The sequence below is a fragment of the Anopheles coluzzii genome, chromosome 2, assembly GCF_943734685.1.
Source record: "Anopheles coluzzii chromosome 2, AcolN3, whole genome shotgun sequence".
Lineage (NCBI taxonomy): Eukaryota > Metazoa > Arthropoda > Insecta > Diptera > Culicidae > Anopheles > Anopheles coluzzii.
The window spans coordinates 92,392,831-92,412,794 of record NC_064670.1 but is presented as its reverse complement, the minus strand read 5'-3'; the positions used below and the strand labels follow the sequence as shown (position 1 = coordinate 92,412,794).

The 19,964-nt window shown below is 47.1% G+C and overlaps 4 protein-coding genes across 5 annotated transcripts; 3 read left to right on the top strand and 1 right to left on the bottom strand.

Annotated features, from left to right (window-relative positions):
* The first annotated feature begins 395 nt into the window (after positions 1 to 395).
* LOC120948712 (B9 domain-containing protein 2) lies at positions 396 to 1,828 on the top strand. The gene has a single exon (XM_040365354.2). It carries the CDS (start codon positions 1,295 to 1,297, stop codon positions 1,826 to 1,828), a length of 534 nt encoding a protein of 177 aa, XP_040221288.1. The 5' UTR covers positions 396 to 1,294.
* LOC120948710 (tectonic) lies at positions 1,809 to 5,747 on the top strand. The gene is made up of 4 exons (XM_040365351.2): positions 1,809 to 2,255; positions 2,330 to 2,518; positions 2,588 to 2,747; positions 4,253 to 5,747. Exons 1-4 carry the CDS (start codon positions 1,809 to 1,811, stop codon positions 5,626 to 5,628), a joined length of 2,172 nt encoding a protein of 723 aa, XP_040221285.2. The 3' UTR covers positions 5,629 to 5,747.
* A 1,076-nt stretch (positions 5,748 to 6,823) lies between these two features.
* On the bottom strand, positions 6,824 to 9,868 carry LOC120948709 (uncharacterized). The gene is made up of 3 exons (XM_040365350.2): positions 8,631 to 9,868; positions 8,247 to 8,483; positions 6,824 to 8,164 (listed from the first exon to the last, which is right to left on the bottom strand). Exons 1-3 carry the CDS (start codon positions 9,667 to 9,669, stop codon positions 7,242 to 7,244), a joined length of 2,199 nt encoding a protein of 732 aa, XP_040221284.2. The 5' UTR covers positions 9,670 to 9,868; the 3' UTR covers positions 6,824 to 7,241.
* Positions 9,869 to 10,324: 456 nt separating this feature from the next.
* LOC120948711 (ras-related protein Rac1) lies at positions 10,325 to 19,725 on the top strand. Of its 2 annotated transcripts, none has more exons than XM_040365352.2 (3): positions 10,325 to 10,582; positions 14,276 to 16,160; positions 17,175 to 19,725. In XM_040365352.2, the coding sequence occupies exon 2, from the start codon at positions 14,460 to 14,462 to the stop codon at positions 15,036 to 15,038; it is 579 nt and encodes a 192-aa protein (XP_040221286.1). In that variant the 5' UTR covers positions 10,325 to 10,582; positions 14,276 to 14,459; the 3' UTR covers positions 15,039 to 16,160; positions 17,175 to 19,725. The 2 variants fall into 2 exon arrangements, with proteins under 2 accessions (XP_040221286.1, XP_040221287.1); XM_040365353.2 differs by lacking the exon at positions 10,325 to 10,582 and adding an exon at positions 10,807 to 11,014.
* The last annotated feature ends 239 nt before the right edge of the window (positions 19,726 to 19,964 follow it).

The window sequence follows — 19,964 nt, the reverse complement described above, 5'->3', positions numbered from 1 at the left end:
CAAACAAATAAAAACACATTTTAACCCAATACCAAAACTAAAAATAAACAGCAAACAGAATTCAACGGGCAAACAAGAGACATCACGAGTACACATATATATATTTTTTATAAACATTCTTCAAAGCTAAAACATAATATTAATGCCAACCATTTGAAGTTGAACAAACAAACAAAAAGCAGAAAAGAAACATTAAAAAACAGGAAAAAAAGGAAGAAGGAGCAGTAAATTCAGCAAATACGAATGAGAAGAAAAAAACAGATTAAATTAAAACAAACCATTAGCAGGTTCATAGTTCAGTACCATTTTTTTACTTCTGGTCCAATTTTGCTGCTACACTTCATGCTCTAAATGCAGAATGTGGATGTGCGCGTGTGTGTGTGTTTGCGGTACCATTATTACTGAACTCACTGTCGAAAACGAATATCTGCAAAAACAACAGGAATTAACCCTGCTACAGGAACCATACAATGCTGCACAACGTTACAGAGACAGTTCTTTGCACACGATTTGTAACAATTTTAAACAGATAAGAAATACGATAAAAATAGATGGCAAATCACATACTATACACACACACACCCAAACACCAGCATGTCCATTGAAAATTGGCAGTTTTGATGCACTGTGGCAGGCTCAGCTCTCGCCCAAACACGGCATTGCGCAAGGCAAGGCATGCAGCAACGTGACAAGGAATTAACAAGAGTTTTGCTACAAAATATGAACCACAGTAATAGTGTAAAGGATGAAACGAAAAATATGTAAAACTTACATGACCCTCTTCTTCGCTGTCGCAAACATTTACACACATTTACACTGGTAATAATTATGGTTAAACAAAACTGTGAAATAGAAATTAAAAGAAGGAGGGAAAAGGATCCGATAGATCGTAGCTGTAGTAGGAGTGTGAGAAAACGGAGGAATTTCGCAATGCAATCGGCCATTTACGCTACCAAAGCAAAGGTGGGAGTAAGGTGTGGGAGGGAGGGGAAGGGGGAGTGGAGATGCGAACTGAAGGAACTGGAACAAAATATATGTATATGTATCTCAAACCAGAGCATATAAGAAATGGAACTGTTGTTGTTTTTTTGTTGTGTTTATCCAATTCTTGGCGTCCCTGACGTTAGGACCTAAAACGGGTTTCCATGGCGACACACTCGACTTTGTTGTGTCTTCCCACTGCCTAGCAACGTGTGCGAGGGCAAACATTTTACGTGAAGCTTCTCTTGCGTGTAGTGTCACCTAGCTGTTTTTCCATCCAGTTGTGCCACTGCACGGAAGTATGTACGCCTAGATGGCGGAACTGCACATCATCGGTGAACTGCAGACGGCGTTGGACTTTGAGGAACCGAACCTGTTCTGCCGTTGGAGTATCCAGTACGGATCGCACTGGAAGGCGGTCGAGGGCCACACCGAGGGGCAGTCCTGCTGCAGTACGGCACGGATCGAGCAGCGGTCCGAGTTCGGCACACCGATCGATCTGCATCTGGTGACGCGCGGTCTCCAGGGTTGGCCCCGGCTGCACGTCGAGGTGTACGCGGTGAACGCACTGCAGCAGTACTGGCCGGTCGGGTACGGGTTCGCCTTTGTGCCGGCGAGTCCCGGGCAGCATCGGGTGCGAATCGCCACGTGGAAGGTGTCGTCGGCCCGGGTAGCCGACACGGTGCGGGAAAAGTTTCACACCGGTGGGTTCTCGCTCGCGAAGAGCGACATCGCGTTTAGCGGGATCGAGCGGTACAAGCTGCTGACGAAGACGGCCGGCACGGTGGAGCTGGGGTTGATGCTGATATTTAAAAACTTTGCCGAATATGGCGTTGAGCTGCGTTGAGGGGAAGAGGGTCGTCGCGCTTTGCTGGTCGTTGGTGCTGCTAGTGGTGGCTTGCGGCGTTGTTGAGGGAGGCGAACGGAACGTTCAACACTTTGTGAAGATTGATGTGGCGAAGATAAATGTAAAGAACGCGACTGATGCGAGTGGGAATGTGAGTAGTTCCACTACACCGATGGGAGAAGCGACCACGGAAATGTCTACTACGATCTCTACGACGGAAGGAACTACAAGCAGCAGTACTGCTGCTCAGACTACCAGCAAAACAACTGCCTCGGAACAGGCCGTTACTGTGGAGAGCACCGCAGCTGGAACAGCTACGACTGCAACGCCTACTGTAGATCCAACGGAGTTTGCCCATCCCTCGTTTCCAGCAGGACGTGCGGCAAAGCTGGTCCCGAAAGGATATTACTGCCGATGTGACTTGACGGTGAGTAAGCAGTACAGCAAAATATATACAAAAAACTAATATGAATCTCCTTTTATTTCTCCCTTTCCTCACAGATTAACGTTTGCGACATTAACTGCTGTTGCGATATCGATTGCAGTGCGGCCATTTTGCGTACTTTTGACTGCGACCAGGAGCTACTGCACACGGACGAGTACCATCATGGCGAGGGATTGCAATCGTGCCGGGTACAGGGTGGACTGTTCTGTCTCGTCGAGCCCGTCTACGAGGAAGGGGATGAAAGTGTAAGAATCGACCATGTTGTGTCTGAAGATGGGAACTGTACACTTAACATAATTCTGTTACAACTCCAGTTCTACAACGCAGCAAAACTTCCCGACGCTACGCGTTACAAGTGGAAGGAAGTGTTTCCCTTGGATAGTTCGACGGAAGAAGCGGTACGCCCTAACCACTATCATGTGGATGATGTGATCTACTTCTACAACGAAACAAGCGAGCTGGTGCAACCATTTGGTATGTATCATGACTCTTTCATTAAGATCACTCATTGAAGAGCGATTCGAATCGCGAAACGGGTCTCTAAAAATTCGTGAATCTCATAAATTCTTAATATCGAAGAAAAGTTTCATGAATCTCTATAGATGTTTTTATATAGCGTGTAAATTCATATTCAGAGTTATTGGTGAACTTCTATAGAAATTGATGAAACTTCAATCTTAAGAGCGGCTGGATACACGCCCTCTTGCCTTCTCATCTTGGAACTACCAGTTCAACTGGAACGACCGTAAGATTCCAGTTCATCTCGAATAGCTCGTCATTGTTTCGGCTACTCAATTATCCTTTCAAACATACGGGGGCGGTCCCGTGGTACAGTCGTCAACTCGAACGACTCAATAACATGCCCGTCATGGGTATGGGCTCAAGCCCAGAATGGACCGTCCCCCCGTAGCAAGGATTGTCTATCCGGCTTACGTGTGGTAATGAATTAAGTCTCGAAAGCCTGTATAGGCCGGTATGCAAGCGTAGGACGTTATACCATAAAGAAATATACGGGACTGTTGCGTTCTGGAACATGGTTTGTTGGTTCCTTTCCCCCTTGACGCCTCTACGCCCTACGTTGTGTTTTGTTGTGTCGTCTTCGATCGCCAAAGGAGACAAAGTAAAGAACACGTCCGGCTCGTATCGAGTTTCATGCGCTAGTGCCGCTTTATTCGCACACATACTTGATCAAAGAAATTGTCGATCGGCAGTGCTGCCAGATAATACATTTAACCTTTAATTCCCAATTGACAAAACAACCGCAAACAATTCAAAATGACCGTTTCATAATCCTTACATTCCAACAGGGACCAAAGATCCTTCCGAACATCCTTATCTCGAAGATCTTCATCTCGATCGCGGCTAAGAAAATTTCGCCACATTTAAGCAATATCAATGTCTCAGAGGCTTAGTTATCAATAGTACAGCTTAGTTATCAATACTAGCATCCTTGCTCAGGTATCTCAGTTTCTGTGCTATTGTCGGAGCTGACCTGAGATTTTAAATTCTTCGACCACTTCAAAAGTGCGTTCCCTGTATATCATTTCTGCATAGGACTGGATTTGTTAGTAGGCCTTCTGGTAGTGCCACCATCTGTGAGGCATATGCCTCGTTTATCTGTAATCTGAAGTTCTATACCGCCTTCTCGATTCAACGATACGATCATCAACGTATGCCAGGATCTGGCTTGATTTATAGAAGAAGGTTCCCGTAGTTTACACCTTTACGTCACGGATAGCCTTCTCTAAAGCCAGGTTGAATAGAAGACAGACAAGCCCATCTGTATTTTTCCATCTTCTTTAGGATCTGCCGTATGGTGAAGATCTGGTCGTTTGATTTACCATTACGGAATCCTCTTTGATATATTTACAGTTTTGCTCCTGAGAGAGTAGTCGATCCTGAATAATCAGGAAGAATGTGTTACAGGTGACATAGCATCCAAAATGATGTTGAACATTGTATAATCGTTTCTTTTGCAGCCAATCCTCACTCACTCACCGGCAGTACGTGTCAACTTGAGCATCCCGTGCGCTTCCTCCGCGATCGTACCAACCTCTGCCGGCGCCAAACCGTGGACGAGCTGAGTGAGTTCAATCGGGCCTTTCTACGACACGCCACTTCATCGGCCCGCTTCTTCCAGACGCCCAAAAAGTCCACCGTTATGGAGCACTACTGTGTGGAGGATGGGGACTGCCTGAATGCTACCGTGTCGATTTGCTATCATAACTCCCCGGACGGTTGGAACTGTACGCAAAGTTCGAATGTCACCAACAGCACATCGTCAGTGGAAGAGTTGGTGCTGGAGGAATTCCCAGATAGCATATGCCTTGAGCTTGAGATTACATTTATTCACAACTATACAAACCTGTTCAACGTACAGCTGAAGCTACTGTGTGAAAGAAGCGCTGACGAAGACGACCTCTGGATGGAATCCGTATGGCAGCGTATCACTGTAAGATTTATCGTTCCAACTCCTCCATCGAAGCCGAAGTTGACTCGCACTGTTAGTGGCAACATTGGATATCTCACCGGCAAACCGTTGATCGTATCCCATCGGGAGTTTCCTGCAAACAGAACAACCCCACAGGAAGGAACACCTCCCGAGGAAAGCTCACCCAGCAATCGTATGCTGGCGTACTTTACGAACGAAACACGCCTACCGGACACGTCCTTCCGGTTGCGTCTCCCAATCAGCCGTGCAAATCGTTGCACACTGACCGAGCAGGACCACGGAACGATCAACTTTGGTACGGATTCATTTCACCGCTGCAACTACATCCCGCCGGAGCTGGTCAATCAAACGGCGGGCCAAAATTTCACCAAATTTTGCCAAACCCTTCAGGTCGGTTTGTACGCCCAGCTGCTGAATGGAGTTTATCCGGAGCTGTATCCCACCAAGGGTGAAGGATACGATAAGTTGAACCTGTACCTCTCCAAGTACGGCAACCCGCGAAACCGTTCCACCGACTGGGTGCGGGTGCGTTCCACGAACGTTGTAGCCGATGCAGAACCCGGTTCGGAACAGGCGTCGGCAGGCAGCTCCACCGACAACACCACCGATAGCTACTTCACCTGCACCAACATGCTGATCAGCGTAAACTATCGGTTCTACTACGCACGGACCCGTGTGCGCGACGTGCGCCATCAGGCGGTGGTGCACGATGCGGAGATTGTGTTTGGACCGCGGGTAAATCTGCGCTTCCGGTTGGAGGAAGAGATCCGGGTGCCGATCTTCCTGCAGGTACAGTTTTTCGACCTAACGTCGTCCTCGTCGTCTGCGTCGTTAGGGATTGTAGGGTTCGGTAAAGGTTTGCTCGTGTTTGGCGTGGTTTTTACATTCAGCGTGTTAAGGTAACGGGAGGAAGGGAGGTAAGTTCCAGTGAGTAATTTAAAACGATAAAATATGAACCATCTTGTGCGGTGATTGATGAGTGGAAAGAAGCAGAGATCTTATTTAAATAAAGGAAGTGCCGAATCCAAAAATGTCTTTTGGCATTATTCTATCTAACAAAACAGACTATTATACGAAAACATTTCAAATATTTTTCTCTTTTTATTGAATTTTGCTTTCCTTTATTTACAGAAAATACTAGCAGAACCTATTCGTAGGTGCCACTTGTTTTATATATACTCTAAACATCGTCCTTTTGTTTCTACTATAAACCATTCTAAGAGCCTACTTGCTTGTCGTGTCGAAAGTGTAAATCAATCAACCATTTACATCATTTAAAGCATATCAACCATTCCATTCGTCGCTAGTAGTTTGTTGAAGGTAATGTTACGATCCTACCTAAACGGATTGCAGCCAACATGCTGGTGGGCAATAGCCTAGTCCTTAGTCTCTCTCTCTATCTCTCTGTCATGGATTTCGAAGCTGGCCTGCACACCTTTCCTCCTATTTCTCTAGCTCTCTATTTATTTTAATATATTTATCTCTCATACAACAAATAAGACAATTCAAAAATAAAATATATTAAAATCTAAACCGTGAGCAAACCATCCAGTTCGAACGACTACTGTCAACCAAATTAATTATGAATTAAAAACTTTGCTTTATAAAAATCTGCCCTTTCTTTTGATTACCGTACTATTGTTGAGATTGGATCCATACTGTGTGCCTTTTCGTTTTATATAAAGTAAGTTGCTCTATCAAAAGGCTAAAAACCAAGCATCTATACAGGTGACACCACCCTAAAGTGAAGCTACTTTTCATCAATCTTCAAACTATGACGCTTCCTGGTGAATTCCTTATACCACGTTCATCACACATCGATTGGGATACTCTTTACTTTTACGAAAAATGTCAAAAAGTGGTTAAAATTCATAAAATCCACTGAATTGAACAGTGCAACAGACTCCATACATTGGCAAAATACTGCCAAATACTTGTCCAGATTGGCCAGTATGATGCTGATATTTAATATTTATAGTTATTACTCATTAGTGCTAGTAAATAGGTTGTTTTGGAACGTCATGTGCGTACCAGAGAACCTAAGTTGAAAATATCTCTTCCAATACATTCAACCATATATGGCAAAATGGCCATACTCGTGAAACACTAACCTTATCGAAGGAGGTATTCCGATACGAAGTTTAAGTAACCGTCCAGGAAGCTCCAAAGCTAGCACATGTCTGGGGTAATGCGTACGAAAAATTTGGTGTCCAACATCAGCGTGCCGTCACTGTATGTTGTTCAGCTGTTTCGAATAGGAAAGGCGCATCCAGTGCAATTTTAATCGGGTTTTGCAAACGCTGTGAGTTGACGTTTGAGACTATACTGACGCGTTTGAAGCAGAACGTAAAGAGCAACGTCTGCCACAGTTTGGCATAGGCGTCTTGCCCTAACTCTGCGTTTTCGCCGAACCGAACCGACATAGAACGATTTCTATTGCATTTCTGGTTCATTGCATTCATAACGCAAATCCACAATGATGAAAAAACCCCTTTCCAATTATGCTGCCAAACAGCTCACTCGATCAGCCCCATCGTGCGCGCCACGCTCTGATATTCCGTCCTCGCCACATAGCATCCGGTCATCACCCGCTTCCCACTGTACGCCATCCGGCCGTGCAGCACGCGCCAATTGTCAAAGATTAGCACCGTGCCGGGCGTGAGCTGAAACTTCCACTGCACCTCCTCGCGGTACAGCTCCTCCGCCAGCTTGCGATAGTCGGCATAGAACTGGGGCACCTCTGCCGCCGCCAGCGTGCGCATCGGTGCCCGATCGTACGGGTTAAAGCGTATCTGCTCGACCGCCCCGGTCAGCACACGATGGCGCTTTATAACTGGCGCCACGTATCGATGGTGCTTATCCTCCTCAATGTACTCCGCCTCGAGCGGATACTCGCACAGCCGGTCGTACGCGGCGGGATTGCTTTCGCGCAACCGTTCCGCCGCCGCGTACCCATCGACGAGCAGCGTCTCGCCGCCGCGCCCGTTAAACTGGATGCAGTGTAGCACCTGCAGCCCGGCCGCATCGCTAAAGTACGTGTTGTCCGTGTGCGGCCCCAGGAAGCCGTTCGTGTACGCCGTGTCGCTGTGGTCCATCTTGCTCTCGCTGAACGTCCACATGTCACCGAACAGGGTGCGCTGCACGGGAAAGATGCGCTTCACCGCCATCTCCGTGCTTTGCTGGTTCGGTGGCACTTTGGTGATGAAGGCAAAGCCGTACGTGATCAAGCTGCCCACAACCTGCCGCATCACGCTGTCCTCGCACAGCAGATCGTTTAGCGTGACGCGGGCGTAGCTGGGCGGGTGATCCGCTGCGGCGATCAGTGCGCGATCCCACAGGACGAGCTGGGCGCGCCGCTCTTCCAACCGTTTGCGGTAGTTGTCCACGTGATTGTCCACCACCTGGCGCAGTTGGTACGACGATAGATGGCCATCCTGCCCTGTTGTGATGAGAGGGAGGGGAGAATGAGGCATGCAAGTGGATATGCGCACTGTTGCGGGTCAATGGCACCGGATACTTACAGACGATTTCGATTTTACTATCGGTCACATTACACAACGCCGGCTGTATGTCGAGCGGCAAATCGAGGATCGAGGTGGACCGTTGGAATGTGGCCACATTGTAGCACTCCTCGCACTGGCAGTGATCGCGCAACCAAACGTAGCTAACCGAAATAGACTCGCCCTCCTTCGGGTCGGTCCACACGGTCAGGAAACGGGTCGGGTCCGCCGTTCCGTCCTGCTTGTTCGACTGCATCGCTGCAAATAACAACACCGGAAAGCTCGTTGAATCAATTTAAAATTACGAAATCAGCGCACGCGTGACGATTGCAATTGCTCGTCCTCTCGCTTTGTGATAAGAAAATCGACCCTTTTTCAATGCGGCCAAAGTCCGGGCCCACTAACCTTTATCGCGCTCCGCTTCGTCGTCGTCATCCAGTCGTAGCAAGCGCTCGTCAAGGCACAACGCGCCACCTTCCGCCTCCAGCTTGCGCTGTAACCGTTGCAAATTCTCCGGCGTACACTCGAGCAGGGCCAGCACCTTCGTGGCGGGCTGGTTTGCCTTCACATCCTTATCGTCCTGCTCGCCCACCGTCTGACCCGGTGGCTTATCAGCAGGTTCCTCCACCGCCGTATCATCCGTTTGCGTCATCGTGCTGGTACATTTTTTACGCTCCACCATCGGCACTGGCCCCTTGATCCGTCTCAGCACCAGCGGGGCTCCCTCTGGGGGTACACCCAGGGGGACGATATTACTGTAAGCCGGTTTCGTAACGATCGTTCGCCGCAGCACGTTGTTCGCCCGCGTCGGGGGTACTTTCACTCTCGGCTCAATGAGGCTGATGGTATTGAGGGTACCCGGACTGGGAATTGGTTTGGGGAAGGCTCGTTTCAACGAAACAGTAGAGGCCGATCCTTGGGAAGGCTTTCGGAATTCATCGCTCGACGGAACGTTGATGAACTCTATGTCACCCCCGTACGTCGTCGCGAACTGGGACACTTCGGGGCAGGATTCTTCAACGTAAGCGGTCAACCCCGGGCTCACGGTGGACGTATTGGCCATCTGCTCCTGCCGACCGCTATCCTGTCCCCCTTTCGGCTCCGCCAATCCCTGCCCAACGGGGAGCATCGTTCCGGGCCGGTTCAGCGGCGGTGGATCACGGTTCAAACCTTCCGGATCGTTCAGCGTGACCAGATTAATGGACGGCACCGCCGTAATGTTGAGGCTGCGGGACGCTTCGTTTTTGTAGTCGGAATCGCGGAAGTGGCGCGTGCAGATGAAGAACCGCTTCCGGATGACGTCGATCGACAGACCGACAAAGCCATCGATGGCCAGCACCCGGCGCCACTGTTCCGCCCGCTCATTGTCCGACGGGAACTTGTGGACGAGGGAAAACTTTTCTTCGTTACAGCACGGCACACAGCATGAGCGTAATTTGCTCATGGTTTTTCTGCTTTTCGTTTTCCCCAAAAACCAGCAAGCAAGCGGTTTATTAGCGGGCCGAAATAACAACAATGTTTCCCGCCTCCACCCAAGCGAATCACTTTGTTTATGTTGTCATTTTATGCTGCCGTTGCTGCTGCAGGTGCTGGTGAAGCTTCGATGGAAAACGGCAAGTATCGAAGCCCGTTTCGAGAAACTACATACATTTATGCATGTTGGATTGTATTCGGGTTGTTAATTCATTTGTTACACATTTACCAAACAGTGCTTAATGTTTTGCATAAATAAAGCAAAAACCACAAATTCGTTGAACATTTTCAAAAATTACGACGTGCTGTGCAACGTGTACACGCTGCTTCATCGTGTAAACTCGGTACAAGAAAATTATAAAGCAGGTTTCTCTTTCAAGCAAACAATGGTGTGTTCGTTTGCTCGTACAGTGGGACACACACGGTGAAAACGATCAAAATATATCGCCGAGTACAAAATGTTGACTAAAATCTCGTTTTAGCTTCGAAATAAATCCATGACAATTAATTTTGATTTTTTCTCATTTTCAAACCACTCAAATTTGCTGTAAAATTCAGTTTTTGAATTATATTTTATTCAACTCGCCAAACCCTGGCGTCAACCGGTTGTCGTCTGTCATGTCCACTGTCGGCCCATCCCACACAGTGTGGCTGGATGATTGGTCGAGAGTGCGAAGAGGAAAAAAACGGCTATCAAACGTACACTTCCACCAGAGTTTGTGTGTGCCTCTGTGGAATTCCTCTGTGGCCCGCAGCAACTAGAGGCAACAGCCAAGCGGGTGTTTAGCGAGCGAGCGAGTAGTGAGCGAAATCGGTAGCGACCGGGGGATTAAATTTACCATCAGCGGCAACAGCAGCAGCAGCAGCAGCAAATTATCAACGAGGTGCGTCTCCGTATGGGTGTAGCTGTGTGTATGTGCGTCTGCTAGAATATTGCTGTGTATATATGTGTGTGTGTGTAAATCTGGTGTATGTGTGCAGCGAATAGATAACGCGCCGCCACCAAACCAACCCCTGTGTGTATGTGTGTGTGTGTGTGTGTGTGTGTGTGCGTATGTGCATATTTCTTTTGCCCCCGTGTCATCCAACCCTCCCTAGTAGAGCACACACTGCGGGCATAAAAAAAAACGGCAAAGAAGAAGAAAAAAACACCCGTAAAGTCGGCCCTAATCGTGATTAAGCGGAAAGTAATAGAAATCGCAGCAAATCGTAGGAAGGAAGTGTGGTTAAGTTTCTTTGCCAATCCACCGTCACCGCCACTCAGCAGGGTGGGCAGGAAGGATTGTGTCTGTGTGTGTGCGGGAGGGGGAAGAAAAGTGAGTTTTCCATCGTGACAGAAGAGGGGTGCGAAGAGCGAAGAGGGTAAAGAAACAGTGAGGAAGGTACAATACCAACGGAGTGCGTGCGGTTGGTCGGGCTGTGAAGGGGTTAAAAGCGGTCGGTGCAGGTGCAGGGGGGCAGCCAAAAGTGAAACAACGTAACCGCCGTCTCCCCGCGACCATTCCACGGCTTACTTTAGCTCTCTCGGATTGACTGGTGACGGCCAATGGTGGTCTGAGAAAAAAGAAACAGTGCCATATGCAGTGAAAAACGGAAACCGTCAAAGTAATTTGCGGATTTGGGATTTTTTGTTTTTGTTTTCTGTCTGCATCATCCGGCCAATCCTAAAATCCCGACCCATCCCATTGTCCGATCGTAAATGATCCCGATTCCGACGCGTCGTCCTCCAAATTGGTTCCGTATAGCAGCTCGCCCCCCCGGGGACCGACCTCCTGCTCAATCCCACGCATCCAGTTCCGGTCGCTCAAGGTCTCCCCGACGCTCTCGAGCCCTTCCTTTCCCATACGCCCATATTTTTGGACTGGGTGGTGTACCGCTCATAGTGGTGGTGGTGGTTGGCAAGGGCGACGGCAACTGTCAGTGTATGTTGTTTTTTTTATTCTTTATTCAGTCAGCACCACCAACTCTCGGATGGAATGATCTCGGTCGATGATGCGTGTGTGTAGTTGGAGAGCAAAAGGGAGGAGACAGAGCAGGGGAAGAAGGGAGCGAGGAGGAGCACCAGTGTCACCTGCAATACGAGCCGCTCCCCGGGTTGAATCGCCCACCGAGATAGGCGGCCCATCTGACACACACGCCGCCCGTTTTCACCCCACCCCATTCTGCTCGAGCGATTCTGGGTGATGTTGATGTTGGTCGGAAAATTGCCAACGAAAGTGTCCGTGTGTGTGTGTGTGTGTGTGTTTCTTGTGTGGCAAGGTTCTTCCAAACAAGCCGCCCAAATGTGGTGCCGATGTGCCAAGGCAGTAGGGAAAGAAAAACACACAAAAGCGGTGGAAGGGGGGAGGTTGGGTCCCTTCCTCCATCCGTGATCATTCGTATAGACGTCAAAGTAGGCGCTTTTCTCTCTTTTGTGTGTGTGTGGTTGTGTGGATCTTTCTTTTCTATCCCGTGGTTGGTGCCGCGGTGTGTGTATTTCGATCGATGACGTCGATGCTCTTGGGGTTGAGTCAGCATTACAACACCCTCTTCCCCATCCGACGCGAGCGGGTGGTAAAAGGGTCTCGTTTGGTGTGGGGTGTGTTGGAGAGCGGTGGCAAAAAAAGGAAACGATCGGAAGCAGGAAAAATGCAATTGCTCGATTCGAATGAACCTTCTTTCTGCAATTTGTTTGCAGTTTTGCTAGTCGTTGTTTTATGCACCTCTTGCCTTGTTGCTGTCACAACAACACGCACACACACACACATAGACATACACTGCAAGGGCGGGTGCAAAACGGGGGTGTTGATCGAAGCGCAACCACTGCTGCAAAACATTGTGTGTGTGACCGACCGACCCGATCCAAGTCGTTTGGAGTTGAGGCCAGCCAGCTTTGAATTTGAATGCGCGCGATGGTCATGTGCGCAATACGGGCGCGCATTGTGTGGTGGGATTGCGTATTGCACACCGAAGCCGCGAACGCGCACCGGAGCAGAGAAGAGCAGGAGAAAGCTGAGCGGAGGCAAAGCGCAGACGTCCCTCGGAAATCACTCTTGCTCCTCCTTCGTTGCCATACGTCTTTACGCTGGCCTGCCTCAAACGAACCTTTAACGATCTGATTATGCGGAACCATAAAATGCGCTTACCGTGCTTGAATGTGTGTGTCATCGCGGCGGAGAGGAAGGAAACGAGGAAAACATCGACAGCAAAGCACCATTATCCCACCTCTCCCCACCATCCCCCCTGGGCTGGAACGACATGGCGAGGCCAATAATTATGATTCATCATCACCATACGGTTGAATAAATTCGATTTTGAGCGAGTTACATGGACGAGACGCAGGCAAATTGGCTGGTGTAAAAAGGATTATTTGCTGCCAGTCCGGTCATTGATCGGGTCCGAGGGTGTTGATAATAGAGCAAGCGGGGAACAGCTTAGCCACCAGCACCCCACTGCCACCACCGGCATTTATAAATGCCCTTTTGTGACCGGAAAATAACAGCTACGCCCCAGGAGGAAGTTCACACTCTCCTTGGGTGCGGGCCGTGCACTGCGGGTGAAAGTGGCACTAATTTTCATCAATTGATCAATCTCACCCGATGGCTCGTTGGGTTCCCATGGACAGAAAGATGCTGCCATGCGCGTGCTTCCTTGTCTGCTCCGCCGGGGCCCGATTACGCATAGCTTGGTGCGCTTTATCAATGAACTGGTATGCTCGTACGGGTATCACGGTAAAGTAAATGTCAGCCGGAAAGTGAGTCAAATTTCTGCGAAGAGGAGAATGATAGTGGGGAGTTTTTTTTTTTTTTTTTTTTTGAGGTCGTGTTCAAATTTACCTGGGAAAAATGAAAAATAAGGCTTTTACCATTAGTTCACATTCACTTTTCCCTGTTTCCAGTGCCACATTGACGGGCGTGTGTTTACTTTGACCCGTGCGTGGGTTACTAGATGTGTGTTGTTTATACACCCCCCCTCTCCCCGATCGTTGGTATGTTGTGCTCTATTTTTGGGGCGGTTGTGCGAATAATTGAAACCCGAAAGGAGTATGTGTGAGCTTGCTCGGGAAAAGCCGCGTGTTGGGCAGAAAATTTCCAAAAGTGGTGGACTTATACAAAAGAAAATGAAGCTTTACAAAGGTTTACGAAATGCACAAGTGTCATTACCTAATGAGGGGGAACAGTTGGGGATAGGACAATCAAGCTTCGGGTGTTTTCTCTCTGCTATCGCAAAGCTTTGTTGTGCCTAGTTGGTTGCCTTTCTTATCGGACTTGTCGATAGTGATATCAGCGAAAATGGCTGTGGCAATCTGTTGCGCGAACGTTGCTTTGAAATTGATGGACTCTGTGATGAACGCGAAAAAAAAGAAAGATTATCTAATTTCGAAACCTTGGATCTGCAGAAAACACCCCATTTGTCGTGAAATATTGTGTCCAGTGTGTTGTAATATTGTGAAAATTTTTCTAGGCAAGCTTATCATTCAGATAGAAATTCTACTGATTGTCCCGGATCCCGCGTGCACGCTCGAATATTATTTATACATTATTAAACCATCCTCAACCATTTAAACTAATGTTTCATTTTCCAACCATTCATTTTAGGCGCTGCATGTGATCGATCGCGGAAGCAAGCCGCAAAGCCAAAAGAAAAGCGTAACAACACTTTCACCCAACCACGTGGCACGCACGTGAAAAACAGAACCACTAGCGCACCCGGCCGCCACCACCACCACCACTACATCCCGTTCGTCAGCCCTGAGCCCGACACAGACCCGGCAGCAGCAACATGCAAGCGATCAAATGTGTCGTCGTCGGTGACGGTGCCGTCGGTAAGACGTGCCTGCTGATCAGCTACACAACGAACGCGTTCCCGGGCGAGTACATCCCGACCGTGTTCGACAACTACTCCGCGAACGTGATGGTCGACGGCAAACCGATCAACCTCGGGCTGTGGGATACGGCCGGGCAGGAGGATTACGATCGGCTGCGGCCCCTGTCCTACCCGCAGACGGACGTGTTTCTCATATGCTTCTCGCTCGTCAATCCGGCCTCGTTCGAGAACGTGCGGGCGAAATGGTACCCGGAGGTGCGCCACCACTGTCCGAACATACCGATCATACTGGTCGGGACGAAGCTCGATCTGCGGGATGACAAGAACACGGTGGACAAGCTGCGTGACAAGAAGCTGTCGCCGATCACGTACCCGCAGGGGCTGGCCATGGCCAAGGAGATCGGTGCGGTCAAGTACCTCGAGTGTTCGGCGCTGACGCAGAAGGGCCTCAAAACGGTGTTCGACGAAGCGATCCGGGCAGTGCTCTGTCCGATGATTCCGCCGAAGAAGAAACCCAAGTGTAACATCCTCTAAAGATTGTTCGCTTTATTTTCTTTTTAAAATCACACACACATACACATACATGAAAACACAGAAACAAGAAACAAAACAACAAACACAATACAATCGCGCTTTTGCCTAGCTCTTCTTCTCGTTCCCCTTACGCGCCCCTCGGTATGGCCGGGGGTGCATTGGAGGTTGTGTCAATGCAAGGGGAAGCGGATTGGTTTATTCCCAAAATGGCACCTTCATCCTGGTTCCTGGTTCCCACCAACACTTCTCCAACCTACTTCTCCTGTTAGAAAAATGACCCGAATTAGGCCGATTATATTTAAAAAAAAAGAGTAAATCAAAACAAACGACACGCACGCGTGATGAAAGAGCACAGAAACGCTACGACAGCAAATCAATCTATTAGCAAGCAAATTCCTCCGAGGCGCAACACGAAAATCGAGTACAAAAATTAAAAAAGCTCTCCTGGTCGCGTTTTGATGTGATTAGAAGAGCATCAACACCGATTGGCAGATTGGAACAAAAGTGAGAAAAAAATCAATTGGAACACATTGTACGACAGACGATAGAATGCATTCATGAATCGCCCCACTTCCATCTCAGCCATCGTTCACTCATCAATTCCCCTCGGTCATGTTCATATTAACGTTCATTCACAATGGCTTGGCGCCACCGGCTCCCCGGCGGTATGTGTGTGTGTGCGTGCGGCCTTCGGCGCATCCTTTTCAGTTTGTGTGTTTTATTGCGTTTTTCCCCCATCTATTGTCGTAAATGCCAGTTTTAGAAGAAGGAAGAGTAGGAATTACGTAGATCTGTAGCAAGGACAGCAGAAGAAGCGTGAAACTAAGCATGGAATACCAATCTGCCTTATGGAAGGTGGTTTTGCATATTTGTTTTGCGAAGAAATGTGACCGAGAATGGAACGATATTTACGCAACAAAGCGTGAACATGTGAAGCCTGAAGCCGAAAACAATGCACCATTCGCGTGTGTATCCTGTGCCGAATGCGACGGCTGAGCAGTGGACAGGACAAGCAGGACAGGAGGGGAGGTGTTCCAGCAAATATCATCCTCAAACTATCGGCAAAACACTTCACCCGAATGGACGGAGAAGGCACACCGCCTGGTTGGTTTAGCGTAAAAGGTAATTAAAACTTTTCTCCCAATGTCTCACCTTTTTAGCCGCCGTGCGCTTAACTTATTGCTTTCTACTTTAAATTGTTAAACCTAATGAAGATTGGTTTCTATTAACCGCTTGAAAAAGGGGGCCAGTTTTTGCCTGTGCACGCACACGCACATTCAATCATCATTCCACAGCCCAATCTGGGTCATTGCGCGGTGTGGTGCATCATTCGCGTCGCAAATCTGTACCTAGCTAACCCACCCCATGCAAACGATAGAGATGATGATGGTTGGAAGTCGCATCATCAGCAACCCATCACACGCCCGACTAGTGGAAACTAATGGGGGAAAACTCACGAAACGCATGCGGAGTTATGCTTGTCTTTAACTGCGTCTGTTTTGCCGTTGTTGTGCCTTAGATTGTCCGACACGCAGGCGGATCTCCACCGATTGGACAGTTGGTTGTGGTGGTGGTGTTGTGGGCTTTCTCTTTGTTTTTGCTTGCACACTGGATGGTCGGGAAAGTGATTGAATGCTCGCGATAAACTTCCGGGGGCTTTTTTTCGCTTTCTGAGAACTGCTAAAGGGAAAGGGTTTTCGTTCCGGGCCAATGGATTCGGAGCGCGGGTGTGTGTTAGTCATCCGGTCGATCCCCGCGCGCTTGTGTGACTTCTGTTTTGCTTTTATCGAGTGCTACGCGCGCGATACCTTTTTCCTTATCTTTTTGTCATTTTTTTTCCTTTTTGGACAGTACAAGTTCGTTTTATCTGGTTGTGTGCAAGTTTGTCCGCGTTATCCCATTCTTTCTTGGTTTTTCGAATCTCGGAGAGAAGTTTTTTATTATTGTTTTGTTTTCAACAAACTCTGAATTAAGATAACAATTCTTCTGCTTACTCTTTTTATCTAAAGCCTTTCTTGGAATATAGAAAATAACTCTTCGAATGCTTTTAAACCGTAAAATTTAAAACAATAACATGAAAGATAACCATCTTGGCACTGTTTCTTATATAGCTGTTTTCTCTCTTTTTCCTTTCAGAACCAAAACTCACCAAATCAATCTAAAACAGAAACAGTTTAATGGTGGAACAAACGCATACACACTCAATAAGATCGGAGCCAGAAAAGCCAAAATGTGGAGCGGATGTTAAAGTTTGGCAAAAGGTTAAATTGGAAGACGATAGTGAACGATGGAAGTTTGCTTTCAATATTTTATTTTGTTCGTTTGCTTTAAACTTCGTAAGTATGAGCTACAACAGCAGTAGGACGATATGGCTGGTAGGCATCTTTAGCGGCTATTCACTTCTTATTTTATACGCAAGGCTTGGCTTGCGCAAGTGTGTGTTGAATATTATTATGATTATTTTTGGTATTACTTCATATTGATATTCTAAACATTAGGATGCATAATGAGGTTTAATATACAGAAGATTTTAGAACTGATTTTAATTTGTAATTGAAGCATGTTCCTTGCATGCTGTTCATTATGATTTAATGTCTATCGAGCTCTAATGGAAGTACATTATGTTTTTGATCTATTTTTTATGTTATTTCTATAAACACATTAATGAAAGGAGAAAGCATTTCTACCATACTTGTCGGATGTTTGATGATTTTCGTGATCTTCAAAAAAAAAATTATGAGGCGTAATTGATAACATGCAGAAAACAATTGCTAAAGGGAGAACTTGTTCGTCACCGCAAATGCTGGGAGAAGAAAGGTTGTTAAGGTCGTGGTGTGGAGCATAGGAACAGTGGAAGAAGTAGCAGAAGACTAGGAATATCGGGGAGAGCAGGCTGCTGTAGTAGCCAAATAGGTGGGACCGTTTGCCGTCGTGTGGTGGAGCCGGTGTTAGATTTTAGTTGAACTGGGAGCATCCCGTGCGCAGTCCTCCCCCAAACACATCCATGCCCGTTAAAATTACGATTAAAGAACGGCAAGTAAAACCAACAAAGCAAAGCAAACAAAACAAAACAAAACAAAAAAAAGCAAAATGCATATATACAAGCGAAGAAGAGCGGGAAGTGGAGGTACAGAAACAAACCTAAAATCAAACAAAACTATGTAAGATAGGTGTGCGTGTGTATGTGTAAAACGAATACACAAAAAAAATCGAGATTCGAGATGACGTGGTTCAAATTGGCCGAGCAAGAGGGACACGCCAGGAGGAGACGAAACAGTAGCAAGGGATCACATTTCCGTGCATGCGTGCGTGCGGCGTGCGTGTCTGTATGTATGTGTATGTATGTATGTATGTATGTATGCGTGGTGATTGTTCTTTAGAAATAATGGCTTAGGAGAGTTGCAAATCATACGCAAATCGAATCACACGAAACAAAGGGGAAAAATGCCGCCTGCAGCAGCTCTACAACAAGCTTACTTAAAAGCTCCGTTGTGCTGGATGCATCCTTTTGTATGCAATTATTGTTTATGCTTCCACCGTTTATCTGTGGTGCATATCGTTTATGCTGTCAGGCCCTTTTCGTGCTGCTCTTACCGTTTCGCGCTCTTAAATCGTACGTAGATTTCAACGCAAACGGTGATTGTAGTCGATAATGTGCGTGTGTGTTTGTGTGTGTGTGAGTGTGTTTGTGTGTAAAGCCAATGTTTCACTGTAATCACAGAACAATCATTTACACTCTCTGTACATCGCTCTGCTTTAAGTTTTTAGGGGCGAAGGCAAACCATTTGCCCTGAAGATGGCACATCCATCCATACATATATTCAGTTGCTTCCTCTCCTTCATCTTGCGAAGGAAAACACATAGAACAGCCAAATCGGGTGTGTATGTGTGTGTGTGCGCGCGCCCTTCGCCCTGCCAGTACACGCCCAAACACACCCACAAAAACTTGTCATTATTCATCTGTTTTATCACTTTTTTTCTCTCTTCTCCGTCTGTGTAAAAGAGTGTATAGATGTTTTGTTGTCTCTGCTGCGAATGCGCTTTTTGTAATCGCTATGTGTATGCACGCGTGCGTGTGTGTGTGTGTGTGTATGCGAGTGTGTGTGTAGCCTAGTTTTCCGTTACCGAGAACAAAGCAAAAAAAAAGGGAGCAAAGCACACAAACCTGCTCTAACACGTAAAGCGGAAGTAATTAGAATGGAAGCAGTAATAAGCAAACAAAAACCATACCAAGAAAGAACAGCCGTACTCCGTAACCAAATAGTTGTAAAGGTGAGCATAAAACACGCACACACATACACACATACATACGTACGTGAAAACCTAAAAAAAAGTAAGCAAAAGTAAAACTCTACTGTGAAAAAAGTGGAAGTGGAGCGTGAAAATCCACTCTTTTGCGAGTGGAGATGTTGAAGCGAATGGTGAAATTTGTAGCTAACAAACTTCCTCTATCCTCTTAATCAGGACGAGCGTGTGAAGAGGAGAAGAAGAAGGATGGTGCCGAAGAAGTAGAAGAAGCAAAAGGAGGAGGGAGAATCGATGAAGAGAAGAAAAACTTTATAACAAAGTGTAATGCATTAATATTAGGTAGGCTGAGATATATAGGCGTGCGCTTTTCCTGCGTTTTTGTTTTCAAAAAACTAACAGATGGGAAAGTGTAGATTAATACAAATAAAAAAAAAACACACAGACATATACACACACAAGAAGAAAAAAAAGAAGAAATTAAACACAACACCGACGATGTGTGTCCCTCAAACGACAACGTTAGGGAAAGGTATATACAACAAAAGGAGAGGACAAATACACGAACGCGATTCTATACAACAATTGAAAAAAAAGATACAAAATTTCCAAACGATGATGTGTGTGTGTGGAAGATGAGAAAGTGTTCAAAGCACAGAACGAGTTGTTTTAACAAAAAAA